At 43.7% G+C, this 12,568-nt stretch overlaps 1 protein-coding gene across 1 annotated transcript in view; it reads right to left on the bottom strand.

Moving 5' to 3' along the window:
• Txlng (taxilin gamma) overlaps nucleotides 1–11,930 on the bottom strand; it is a 62,043-nt gene extending 50,113 nt beyond the window's left edge. Inside the window, exon 1 of the mRNA XM_090325784.1 lies at nucleotides 11,829–11,930. Coding sequence (XP_090181910.1) covers nucleotides 11,829–11,930 — 102 coding nt within the window. The remainder of the gene's footprint in view (nucleotides 1–11,828) is intronic.
• Between the last annotated feature and the right edge of the window lie 638 nt (nucleotides 11,931–12,568).

Here is a 12,568-nt window from a genome sequence, read left to right as displayed (position 1 = left end):
AATTGTGCATCCTGGATTTGGATTATGTCTGCCCAGAGAGGGGGACATCATTTTTCAAAGTTACACCAAAGAGTAGCTACTTGCTACATTATCTTCAAGCACAGTGGCACAATGTCTGTGACCTGCAGTCTGATCCACTTCCCTTCCTCTGGCTCAGAACACCACTGGTTAGCTCCTCAGTTCACATAAATAAGATGGGTGCTCTTCCATCTTTCATCTTATTTTGCCAAGGAAAGCTTAACACCATCACCATTCAAGGAATGAAACACTTTTAAAACTTTTTTAAAGGCATCTTCTTGTCTCCTTTCTAATAAAAGTCATGCATGTAACATATAAAATCATGAGGACGCATGGAAGCATAAAGAAGGAAATGAAGCTGGGTGTAATGACTCAAGTCTATAATCTTAGCTGCTTGGGATGTAGAGATCAGAGGATTGTGGTTCAAGGGTAGCCAAGACAAGAAATTCATCAGAGGGGTTGGGAATGTGGCTTGGCTTGGAATGTGGCTTAGTAGCTTGCGTAGCATGCATGAAGCCCAGGGTTCAATTTCTCAGTACTACATAAACAGCAAAAGCTGGAAGTAGCACTGTGGCTCAAGTGGTATAGGAAAAGAAGCCCAGGCTCTGAGTTCAAGCTCCAGAACTGGCAAAAAAAAAAGTTCATTATACTCCATCTTAACCAATGACGGCTGAGGTTGGTGATGCATTCTTGTTATCCCCCATGGTTCAGGGAAACAGAAATAAGAGGACTGTGTATACACACATATACACACACACACACACACACATTCTTCTAGGTCATGTTTTAGTGAGTGGGATGTAGTAATCAAATTAGCCAGCAAGGATGGGGTTGATTTGTACATGATTCAATTTTTTTGGTAGGGGCTGGGGGTGGTTGTGGGGTTTGAACTCAGGGCATAGGCATTGTCCCTGAGCATTTTCTGTTCAAAGCTAGCACTCTGTCACTTTGAGCCACAGTGCTACTTCCAGTTTTCTGATCATTAACTGGAGATAGAGTCTCTCAGACTTCCCTGCCCCAGCTGGCTTCAAACCTTGATCCTCAGGTGTCAGCCTTCTGCGTAGCTAAGATTACAGGTGTGAGCCACAAGCACCCAGCTCTGTGCCACAGGCACCCAGCTCTGTACGTGATTTTAATGAGCAATATTATTTGTGCATCATTGTATTCATCTGATATTTTTTTTGTTTGTCCTGGGGCTTGAACTCAGGGTCTGAGTACTGATGTTGGGCAATTTTTTTTGGTGGGTAGGTCATGCGGCTTGAACTTGGGTGCTGTCCCTGAGCTCTTCCACTCAAGGCTACCACCCTACCCTTGAGCCAAACCCCACTTCCTGTTTTCTAGATAAGAAAACTTTCCCGTTTGGAGATAAGAGTCTTTGGAGATAAGAGTTTCAGGTCCTTTTGTGCCCAGGCTTGCTTTGAAACTTGATCCTTGGATCTCAACCTCCAGAGCAGCTAGGGTTATAGGTGGGAGACACTGGCCTCACCCGCACCGGCTGTCCTTGGGCTTTCTCAAAGCTAGAGATCTAGCTCTTGAGTAGCAGTACCACATTCAGCTTTTTCTATGTATGTGGTACCAAGGAATCAAACCCAGGCCTTCATATATGCTAGGCAAACACTCTACCACTAAGCCAAATTCCTGGCCCTCATCTGACTTTTTTTTGAGACAGGGTAGCTCAGGCTTAGGCTAGCTGGCCTCAAACTCATGATCTTCCTACCCAAGTTCCAAATTCTATGATTACAGGTGTAAGCCACTATGTTCCACGAACTATTTACATTGGCTTTCCTGTTCCCTTTATTTAAAAACAAACAAACAAAACAAAACAAACAAACAAAACCTTTATATAGTGTTGACAGTTGAACCTAGGGACTCATGAATGCTAATCAACCATCATGGAGCTACATCCTTAGGCTTGATTATTTCCCTTTTATAAACTGGGAGCTATTGAGTTCAAGGGTCTATAGACAGCCTATTAAATAGCCACCACAAATCCTCACCTGCCATAGTCCTATCTGTGCAATCTCTTCCCCTTGAGTGTGTGCTAAGAAATAATGACTTGCTTCTTATGCATAAATGTGACAAAAGTGATGGAACTTTGCCAGGGGCTGATGAATCACATCTGCAATACTAGCTACTTAGGAAGCTGACATCTGAGGATTGCAGTTCAAAGCCAGCTTGGGTAGGAAAGCTGGTGAGACACCAATTAAGCACCAAAATAAATTGGAAATGGAGTTGTGGCTCAAGTGGCAGAATGCTAGCATTGTGCAAAATAGCTCAGGGACAGAATTCAGGCCCTGCTCAAGTCCCAGAACCAGCGTGTGTACACACGATTGCACACACACAAGCATATAACCAGACATTGATAGCTCATGCCTATAATCCTAGCAACTCAGGAGGCTGAGATCTGAGGATTGTGGTTGAAGCCAGCCTGGGTGGGAAAGCCCATGAAGACTCTCAACTCTAATTAGTCACCAAAATTAGCCAGTAATGGAGGTGTGTCTCATAGAATGCTAACCTTGAGCAAAAAAGGTCAGGCCCAGGCACTGAACTCAGGGCCTGAGCATTGTCCTTGGGCTTTCCCAAAGCTAGTGCTCTACCACTTGAGCCACAGCATCACTTCCAGCTTTTCTATGTATGTGGTACCAAGGAATTGAACCTGAGTCATAGCACATGCTTGGCAAGCACTCTACTACTAGGCCAAACTCCTGACCCTGTTTACTTAGAAAAGAGGTTGACTGTGAAGTGACATGGCTAGAAATTCAAGGAGGCCTTGGAAACTTAATTCCTCTCATGAGGAAGTCTTTCCACCAGCACTGTGAGCAGGCTCAAAAGAAGATTCTCTCATTATCAGACCTTCAGGAATGGCTAGGGCTCAACTGGACACCTTGACTGTAGCCCATGAGAGACTGTAAAGGAGAAGCACCTGTTAAGACACTCCTTATGTGTATAAATACAAGGTTGTAACATGGTGCTTGTTGACTTAAGCCTCTAGATTTGGGATGACTCGTTATACAGCAACAAGTTAATACAGAAGATATGCACAGGCATGCATAGATACATATATAAATTGAAGGTTGTGGGGAGAGGGAAAGTGGGAGAAAAACATAGGAAGGGGTAACAATGTTCAAAAAGTAATGTAGTCACTCCTTTACAAATGTAACTGTAACCCCTCTCTATACATCGCCATGACAAAAAAAAATTTTTAAAGAAACATAAATAAATTGAAGGTAACATAAGTTCTGGGGTTGCCCAATTTACTATCTGTTGGTACCAAAAATGATCCAGACGAAGGAAGAGTGACATTGTCCAAAAGAGAAATGCACTCTTCAGTTGACTTATCTAACCTCTAACCCCTCTGTATATCAACTTTATAATTACAATGAAAAATTTTTTAAATGATCCAGGGTAATCATCACAGTAAATAAGAGGATCAATACCACAGAAGAAAGCACTAACAAGTTAACAAGCAGAAAAGAGGGGCAATGCAGTACTTAACAACAGACCAGAGAGCCCGAATTCCTGCACTAGTAAAGAAGCCAGAATGTACAAAAAGGTTTAGAAAAGGTGTAGTTAGGGCACAGCTTCCTGAAAAAAACTCATCTCTCTAATGGATGTGGGTAATAATGCTGTGTGCCTACTGATAATATCTGTATTAGACTGTGTACATTATTTGCCTTTATAAGATGATGAGCCTGCAGCCAGGAGCCATGACTCACGCCTGTAATCCTAGCTACTCAGGAGGCTGAGATCTGAGGATGCTGGTTCAAAGTCAGCACAGGCAGGAAAGTCCATAAGACTCTTATCTCCAATAAACCACGAGGAAACTGGAAGTGGCGAGGTGGCTCAAAGTGGTAGAGCACTAGCCTTGAGCTGAAGAGCTTAGAACAGTGCACAGGCCCAGATTTCAAGCCCTATAACCAACCAAAAAAAAAAAAGAAAAAAAAAAAGAAAAGATGAGTCCAGCATCTGCTACAAAGCAAAACTTTGTCTCCAAAAAAAAAAAAAGACAAGGCTTAGTGGCTTACACCTATAATCCCAGCTATAGGGGAGGCATACATAAACATAAGTATCATTATAGTGAAAAATAGGAGACCCAATCTAAGAATAACTAGAGTAATAAAAGGGCTGGGATACGACAGTAGTTTCTATAAAAATGCTTAAAACCTAAGGGAAAAAAAGGGCTGGTGATATAGCTCTGTGGCATAACATTATAACATTCCTAGATTGTCCAAAACCCCTGGAGTTGGTCCTCAGCACCATAAAAAAAAAGATTATTGGCCAGGAGTTTGGCTTAATGGTAGAGTGCTTGCCTAGCATGCATGAAGACTCAGGTTCAATTCCTCAGTACCACATATATAGAAAAGTCAGAAGTGGTGCTGTGGCTCAAGTGGTAGATCCCTAGCCTTGAGAAAGCCCACAGACAGTACTCAGGACCTGAGTTGAAGACCCAGGACTGGCAAAAAAAAGATTATCAAAATAAGTAAATACACAAAACAGAGCAAGAAGCGTAGCCTAGTGGTCGGGTGCTCGCCTAGCACACATGAAGCCCTGGGTTCAATTCCCTGAAACCACATATACAGAAAAATCAGGAAGTGGTGCTGTCGTTCAAGCGGCAGAGAGCTAGCCTTGAGCAAAAAGTGTCCAAGGACAGTGACTGAGCCCTGAGTTCAAGCCCCAAGACTAGCAAAAATAGATAAATACACAAAACCATGGGTACTGCTGGACTCCACTTACAAATAATTTCTAGCTTTAAAACTCTTGTAACACAATGATTCTCTGCAGTTAGCCTAAACACCTATCCTAGTTTCAACAAAAATAAAAATGAAGTTCGATAGCCAGACACCGGTGGCTCATGTCTGTAATTCTAGCTATTCAGGAAGCTGAGATCTGAGGATCGCAGTTTCAAAGCCAGCTTTGGCATTGAAGTCTGTGAGACTCTTACCTCCAATTAACCACTAGAAAACAAGAAGTAGCACTGTGGCTCCAGGGGCAGAACAGTAGCCTTGAGCTGAAGAGCTCATGGACAACACCCAGGCCCAGCTTTCAAGTCCCACAACAGGCCAAAAACAAACAAACAAAACAAAACACAAAGTTTGATTCTTTTAATGACCAAAGCAATTGATATATGCTTAGGCCTGACCCATTTTCCAGAGGAGCAGGGCCTAGGTTACATTGTCTATGGCATCTTCAAGCCACAGACTCCTAGATGTAAAAATGGTCCTCTATTTTATGGGTTACTTAAGTGGAACACCATTGTCCCAATTTTATGAAGTCACTCTCAGCTCCACATAGACCAATCCCCATGTACCTTTAAAAACAACACCAGGCCTTCTTTTCACGTGTCCTACTTACTCACACAATTTCCGCTCTTTGTTAACCAGGCTGTGTGGTCTTGAAGTTTCAAAATGTCACTTTAAACTCTACCTTTCACATTTCATTTGCAGGTACCTTTGGAGGGAGCTACCTGCAAAGCAGACTTCATAAATCATATATTATAAGGCTCAGTAAATGAAGCAAGAGGTATTAAGTTTGTGAAGTTCAACCAACCAAATGTCACCACCACCACCAACCCAGACTAATTTCATTACCAAAAACTATTACTCCTTTTACCTACCACAAAGTTTGCTCCCACTGAATATTACTGACCTTTACTATGCTCAAGAAATATGGAAAGATGGGGGGCCAGGAGTTTGGCCTAGTGGTAGAATGCTTGCCTAGCATGCACGAAGAGATAGGTTCGATTCCTCGGTACCACATACATAAAAAAAAAGCCGGAAGTGGTGCTGAGGCTCAAGTGGTAGAGCTCTAGCCTTGAGAAACTCCAAGGACAGTGCTCAGACCCTAAGCTCAAGCCCAGGACTGGCAAAAAAAAAGAAATATGAAAAGATGGGAGAGAGGAAGCTAGGAACTGGTGGCTCATGACTATAATCCTACCTACTCAGGAGGCTGAGAACTGAAAGACTGAGGTTCAACGCTACCCCAAACAAGAAAATCTGAGAGCCTCTAGTTCCAAATAACCACCATACAAACTGGACTAGATGCATGGGCTCAAGTGGTGGAGTGCCAGTTACTGAGCAAAAAAAAAAATCTAAGCAAAATGAGATGTGGATTTCAAGCCCTGGTACAGACACAAAACTCAAAGAGACAGACAAACAATATATATATATATATATATATATATTTACACACACACACACACACACATATGTATATATATATATATATGTAAGTCAATAGATAGGGCTGAAGTTGTGGCTCAAGTAGTAGAGTGCTTTCCTAGCAAACATGAGGCCCTGAGTCCAAAACCAAGTACTGCCTCCAAAATAACTAAATAAAAGAATGTGGTTTATTATAGTAAAAAGAACCCATGAGATTGTTAGAAGAATGTGCTATATTTGATTTGTTTTCATCACTTTTGTTGTTTGATTCCAATAAAAAGTAAATTTTATCAAAGCTTGGCAATTCAGTTGGAAAACAGTGTTGTAAACACAAGATCATGTTGCTACTTATCAATATGTATAGCAGAAATGTTGAAATTCAACAAACTGACAAACAGAAAAACAAAATTCAATAAAATAGTTTCATCCTACCCCGCACTCTTGCCAATCCTGACTGATTTTTCTTCATCATATCAAGCATAGAGTCTGGAAAGAGGGGAGAATATAAAAAGCTGGAAAAAAATTAATGGCACCCTAAAAGCAAGACAGATATATCTCGTGTATTCCCCTCCTCCAAGCCACGTAAAATTTTATGTGCTTTGCACTATGCCTAATGTCACATCAATTCTTATTCATCAGAACAATGCTAATGTGATAAGCATTAGCATCATCTCCACCTTCAGTATAACCCAACTGATGCTTATATATTAAGAAGCTTGACCAAGATTTCACAGCTATTAAGTGGCAGACAGCCAAGAGTCTTGACTCTGAAATCTATACTATTTACCACTGCTATACTACTTATTATTGTATGGTAGATGAAAGGGTACTGAGTTCCAGACTCAGCTTCACCCCTTGGGCAAATCACTTGACCTTACTGAGCAGTTTGTCATCAGTAAATGTGGGCAATGACAGTTGCCCAATTTTCTCCATAGCATCTGACTAATGATGCAAATTAATGTATGTACAAATGTGCCATAAAAAGCTACAGGGGACTAAATGTATAATTTTCTTAAGCTGAGCTTAATTATCATATATTTTATCCTTCTGATTGGTTTATAGAGAACTAAAAATAAGTTTAGGGCTGAGAATTTTGCTTAGTGGTAGAGTGCTTGCCTAGCATGCATGAAGACCTGGTTTAGATTCCTCTGTACCACACATAGACAAAGCTGGAAGTGTTGCTGTGGCTCAAGTGGTGGGGCTCTAGCCTTGAGAAAACCCAAGGACAGTGCTCAGGCCCTGAACTCAAGCCCAGGACTAGCAAAAATAAAAATAATTAATAAATAGTTTTTAACATTCCCAAGCTAAAAAAAATCTAGCAAAAAAAAATCAATCTTAAGATACTCTAGGAGCCAAAACTATAGATTCAGGGGAAAGATCAGTACTAGCTAATCTATGATAACACTCATGAAGTGGAAATAGAAAGATTGCAGGCTACTTTTTGGAAGACACATTTCAAGACTTTTATCTCAAAAAGAAACAAAGAGAAGCAACCAATTGGGAGGCCCAGTCTTTCAGGGAAAAAGAGGGATGACTAGGTGGAACATATATTATGATGCACTTGCCAAAAGGTATACATGTTAGAACAGCAGAGTAGCCCTGTAAACTCCAAGCTTAGCGCTAAGGCACCAGTGCTACCTGTAGAACATCAACAAAATTATCATGCTAGTCCAAGACGAAAACAAAAGAAAGGAATATGTGTGGAGATATGTGGAAACTCTATAGTTCTTGCTAAATTATTCTGTGAACCTAAAAACTGCTTTTTAAATGTGAAGTATGTTTTTCCCTTAAATAAAAAGCTGAATGCCCCCAGAGGCTGAGATTTGATGACCATGGTTCAAAGCCAGTCTGGGCAAAAAGGCCATGAGAGTCTTATCTCCAATTAACCACCAAAACCCCAAAAGTAGAGCTGTGGCTCAAGTGGTAGAGCACTAGCCTTGAGCACAAAAGTTCAAAGCACAAAGTTCAGGGACAGGACCCAAAAGCTGAGATCAAGCCCCAGTACCAGCATGCACACACATAAAAATCAATTAAGGGGCCGGGAGTTTGGCCTAGTGGTTAAAGTGCTTGCCTTGCATGCACGAAGACCCGGGTTCGATTCCTTGGTACCACATACATAGAAAAAAGCTGGAAGTGGTGCTGAGGCTCAAGTGGTAGAGCTCTAGCCTTGAGAAAGTCCAAGGACAGTGCTCAGGCCCTGAGCTCAAGCCCAGGACTGGCAAAAAAAATCAATTAAAATTATAGGGCTGTTTTTCTTAAAACTCAACCTATATATACATTGGTCATGAGTGGCTCACACCTGTAATCCTGGCTACTCAGGAGGCTGACATCTAAAGAACACAGTTTAAAGCCAGTCAGGGGAAGGAAAGTCCGTGAGACGCTTATCTCCAATTAACCACCAAAAAACTGGGAGTGGTGCAGTGGATCAAATGGTAGGGCACCAGCCTTGAACAAGAAAGGTCAGGGAAAATTCCCAGGCTCTGAATTCAAGCCCTAACACCAGTGTGTACACACACACACACACACATACACACACACACACACACACAAGAGCAGATGGACAAATCAACCTAGAAAATAAATTTTACACAGGAATTTAGAAAGTAATATAAATGTGCCTGATGTTCTAAAACAAAAATTCCCCCCAAATACTTGATAATATAGTGATCGATTTTTATTTTTAGACCAATGCTGTCCAATATAACTATATGCAATAATGAAAATGTTCTTGATCTGCTCTAATACAGATACCTAGCCATACTGTTTATTGGAATAGCTGAAATGTGGCTAGTATGATTGACAAACAGAATTCTTACTTTTTATTTAACTTTAACCAACTTAGCTACATATAGCTTATAGTTACTATACCAGCACAGTGGTAGAAATCCCTCAAGAGACCTCTAAAAAATGTACTGTAATATTACCTTTAGGAAAACAAGTTACCTTAAGAGACCATTCAAGTGGATGTAGTTAGGAAATGAAGCCAACTAACTGAGCAGGTCAAGAGTGACTAGGCCCTTGAGCCTAGGAGTTCAAGGCCAGCTTGGACAACATGGAGAGAACCTGTTTCAAAAAAGCAAGGTGTGGTGATACAGGTTTGTAATCCAGCAATCCCAGGATTCAGGCGGCTGAGACCAGAGAATCCAAGTTCAAGGTCAGACTGGGCTACACAGTGATGCCTTGTCTCAAGACAACAACCAAAGATGAAGAAAGCCCATCTCCAATTTTCCTCATTTCAAGTCCCATAATAGACTCAATCAATGACTGTCACACTTTTAATCCCCTTCAATATTTCAGAAATCTAATTTCTGTTTCCTGAAAAACAAAGGGTAAAAGTCAGAATTAGGAATATTTTCTCAAGGTAGTGACCAAGAATAAATTAAAAATAATAATAAGGATCTCCTGGTCACTGGAGGCTCATGCCTATAAATCCTAGCCACTCCAGGAAGGTGAGACCTGGAGGATTAGAGGTTTGAAGCCAGCCCAGGCCGACAAATTTGGGAGACTCTATCTCCAAATTAAGCAACAAAAATCTGGACTGGAGGCATGGCTCAAGTGGAAGAGAGCCAGGTGAGCAAGCAAACCCACCTTGTCCTAATTCCCTTGTCCCTGAGTTCAAGCTCCATGTGTGGGTTGGAGGGATGGAGGTTGAGGCCATAAAGAGTAACTCAAAAATGAGTTTTGCAGATACAACATCCTGCTATTTAGTGAAAATTCAAAAACTGACATTTAGCTGTGCATTTCAATTCTACATCAAAGTCAGCCGAAGTGAAAAAGTCTCAAAAAAGCATGAGAAAATAAAAAAAGGAGTACAAGGTAAATAAACCAGACAAGACAACAGATACATAGGACTTCATATCTCAATACTAATAAAGCTCTGTACCTTCAAGGGTCATTACCTCCTATGGGGTAGTTTCAAATACTAGTTGATTAAACCTCAGTTCCTAATTCAATGACTTTCTGTCCTTATCCCAGTGGCATAAAAGGGAACTTATGTCCTCAATTGCAATAGCCTTTTATCTGAGTTCTCCCCTGGGGAACCTATGAAATCAAACACTGAGATTGGCTTTCTACCCTTAGGGAATACAAGTGTCCAGAACCACAGTGTTGAATCCCTAAAGTACATTTGGTCCCTGGCTTTTTGAGTTTTACAAGTATTAGATCTTTCTTTTAGGAGAGAAAGGTAAGGAGGACAGGAGGAAGGAGGAAGGAAGAAGGGAGAGAGTGAGGAGAGGGAGATAACTGAATAGTAACAACGTCTCATGCAGAGACATGAAAATCTCTGACCTTAGAAACAGGCCTGGCCCCAAAAGCCAATTCTTTGACACTTTGTTCAAATGTAAACCAGACCTTTGTTCCCTTTTGAAGTCCATGAATCGCATTAGGAAAAATATTATTTCGTAATTTCATACAGGAATGATTTCTAAGATTAGCCAAATACATAATTAGGTAATATGAAATAGCCCTGAGGGATCAGGCAAGACCTCTTAATGTTCACTTGGAAGGAAAAAGGACAGGGGTTCCACTTTCTTAGCCCCATTCCCTGTGGATCTCTGTCCCAGGGCTTTCCAAAAGCCCAGTACCCCATTCCTTGTGCAATCTTTCGCAAACTCCACCCACTGAGCTCCAGAACAAGTGGAATTCTCCCGTTCTGAAAGAGGTCTCGATTTCCTGTATCCAGGGAGACATTGAAAACTCCTTGACAAGAGTCAAGTAAGGCAAGGGGAACCGTCCAGCCTGCCACCCAGATTAAGAAAGACCAAAGGCCAAGTCGGGGTGGTGCTCAAGTTTCCGCTTACCAAATTATAAAGGAGGGGGGATTAAAAAAAAAGGAAAAAAAGAAAAGAAAGGTGAGGAGTTGGAGGACAGGGAAGGCTAATAGATGATGCAGTTCCCGACTGTGAGGGACAGTACATTCTCCAGCATCATCTCCCCTACCCCGACCCCACGTGTAACGAAGGCCCACAGTGTCCAGAGACGAACGAACCCGGGCCTAGGTACCTAAGGGCCAAGGGCCCCCCACTCCACACCCAGTCCCTCAGCCTTCACCGCCTGTCCGCCCGCGCAGTGGAGGGGAGCAGAGAGGGGCGGGGGGAGGGGGGCGCAGCGCAGTCCTGGCTCCCGCTCTGTTATCTTACTGCGCAACAGCCTCGCCTCAACAGCTAGGGTGCACCCCGCAGCGCACCCTGCGCACCTGCCGGATGCGAAGTGGGCGCACCTAGAACCTCAGGGAGCCCCAGACAGCGGCGTCCAGCGCCGGGAGCATCATGACCGCAGGGGCTACGAGAGACACACAGAGAGAGAACACCTGGCGGCCGGGCCCCGCGGCACCGGCCGGCCGCACGTGGCTGTCACACCTGGCGCACCCCCGCTTTGCACACATACCCCCTCAGTGCTGGTGTACACTGCTCTCCTTCAAGCCCCCCCACCACTGCCTTGCATCCCCAAGCCCCAACCATCATCCCTTCCCACCCCATCCATCCCAGCCGCTCCCCCCCACCTGCTCCCCGTGTCGTCACCCCCCGGAGGGAAAAGGGCCGGATGTTCGTCCCGCGGCTAGAGGTAACCCCGGAGAGTGAGGAGGTGGACCCCGAAAAAGGTAGCCCGCGTAGCCTCCCGATTCCACAATATGAAGGGATCCCTCTGACCGACCTTCTGCCGAGGGCTGCGTCGTCGTCCACCCCGTCCGGCCTCCACAGCCGCCTCACCGCCGCCGCCTCTTCCCCGCGCTGCCTCCTCAACCCGCGTCGCCATGAGGTGACGGCAGCAGCCAAACAAGCGGCCGGACCAGGGGCAAGGAACCTCGCAGGGCCTTGCGCTCCGCCCCTGATGCACCACAACCAATCACTGCATGGGAGTTTTTCCACGTGACAGGAGGAGGTTTGCCCCCAAGGGAAAACCGCGAGATGGGGGTGGGGAGCACTGAATGCTGGGTTGGGCTTCTTTTAGGGCCGAAGGGCAGACAGAGGCCCCACGAGTCTGCGCGAACCAGGAAAGAGACTGGGAAGGGAACTACAAATCCCAGAAGGCTGCACGGCCACCGCTTGCAGGCCCGGATTGGGGGGGATTCGAGTGTTAAACCACATTGTGAAGCGTGAAATTCCCACTGTGCTACGCGCGCAGCCTACTGGGATTTGTAGTTTAGGGAGGCGCTGTCTCTGTAGTGAAAGGGAGTCATTCTTATCCTACTGGAAAAGTTTGAAAACATTCCATGTTCGAGAAGGAAGAGAATCGGGAACACTTTGTTGTGTTCTTGTTTTGGTTGTTGTTCTTTGGAATTGAGCATGAATGGTTTGACCCTAGAGGGGCAGTACTTAGCTATTTTCCACGTAGGGGGTGTAATGGCTCTCTATGTGAGCCTTGGGTTCTGATGCTAGCCCCAAGTTCAAAGC

Source organism: Megascapheus bottae, chromosome X, assembly GCF_031878675.1.
Source record: "Megascapheus bottae isolate mThoBot1 chromosome X, mThoBot2.hap1, whole genome shotgun sequence".
Taxonomy (NCBI): Eukaryota; Metazoa; Chordata; class Mammalia; order Rodentia; family Geomyidae; genus Megascapheus; species Megascapheus bottae.
This window is presented reverse-complemented; position numbering and strand designations above follow the sequence as displayed.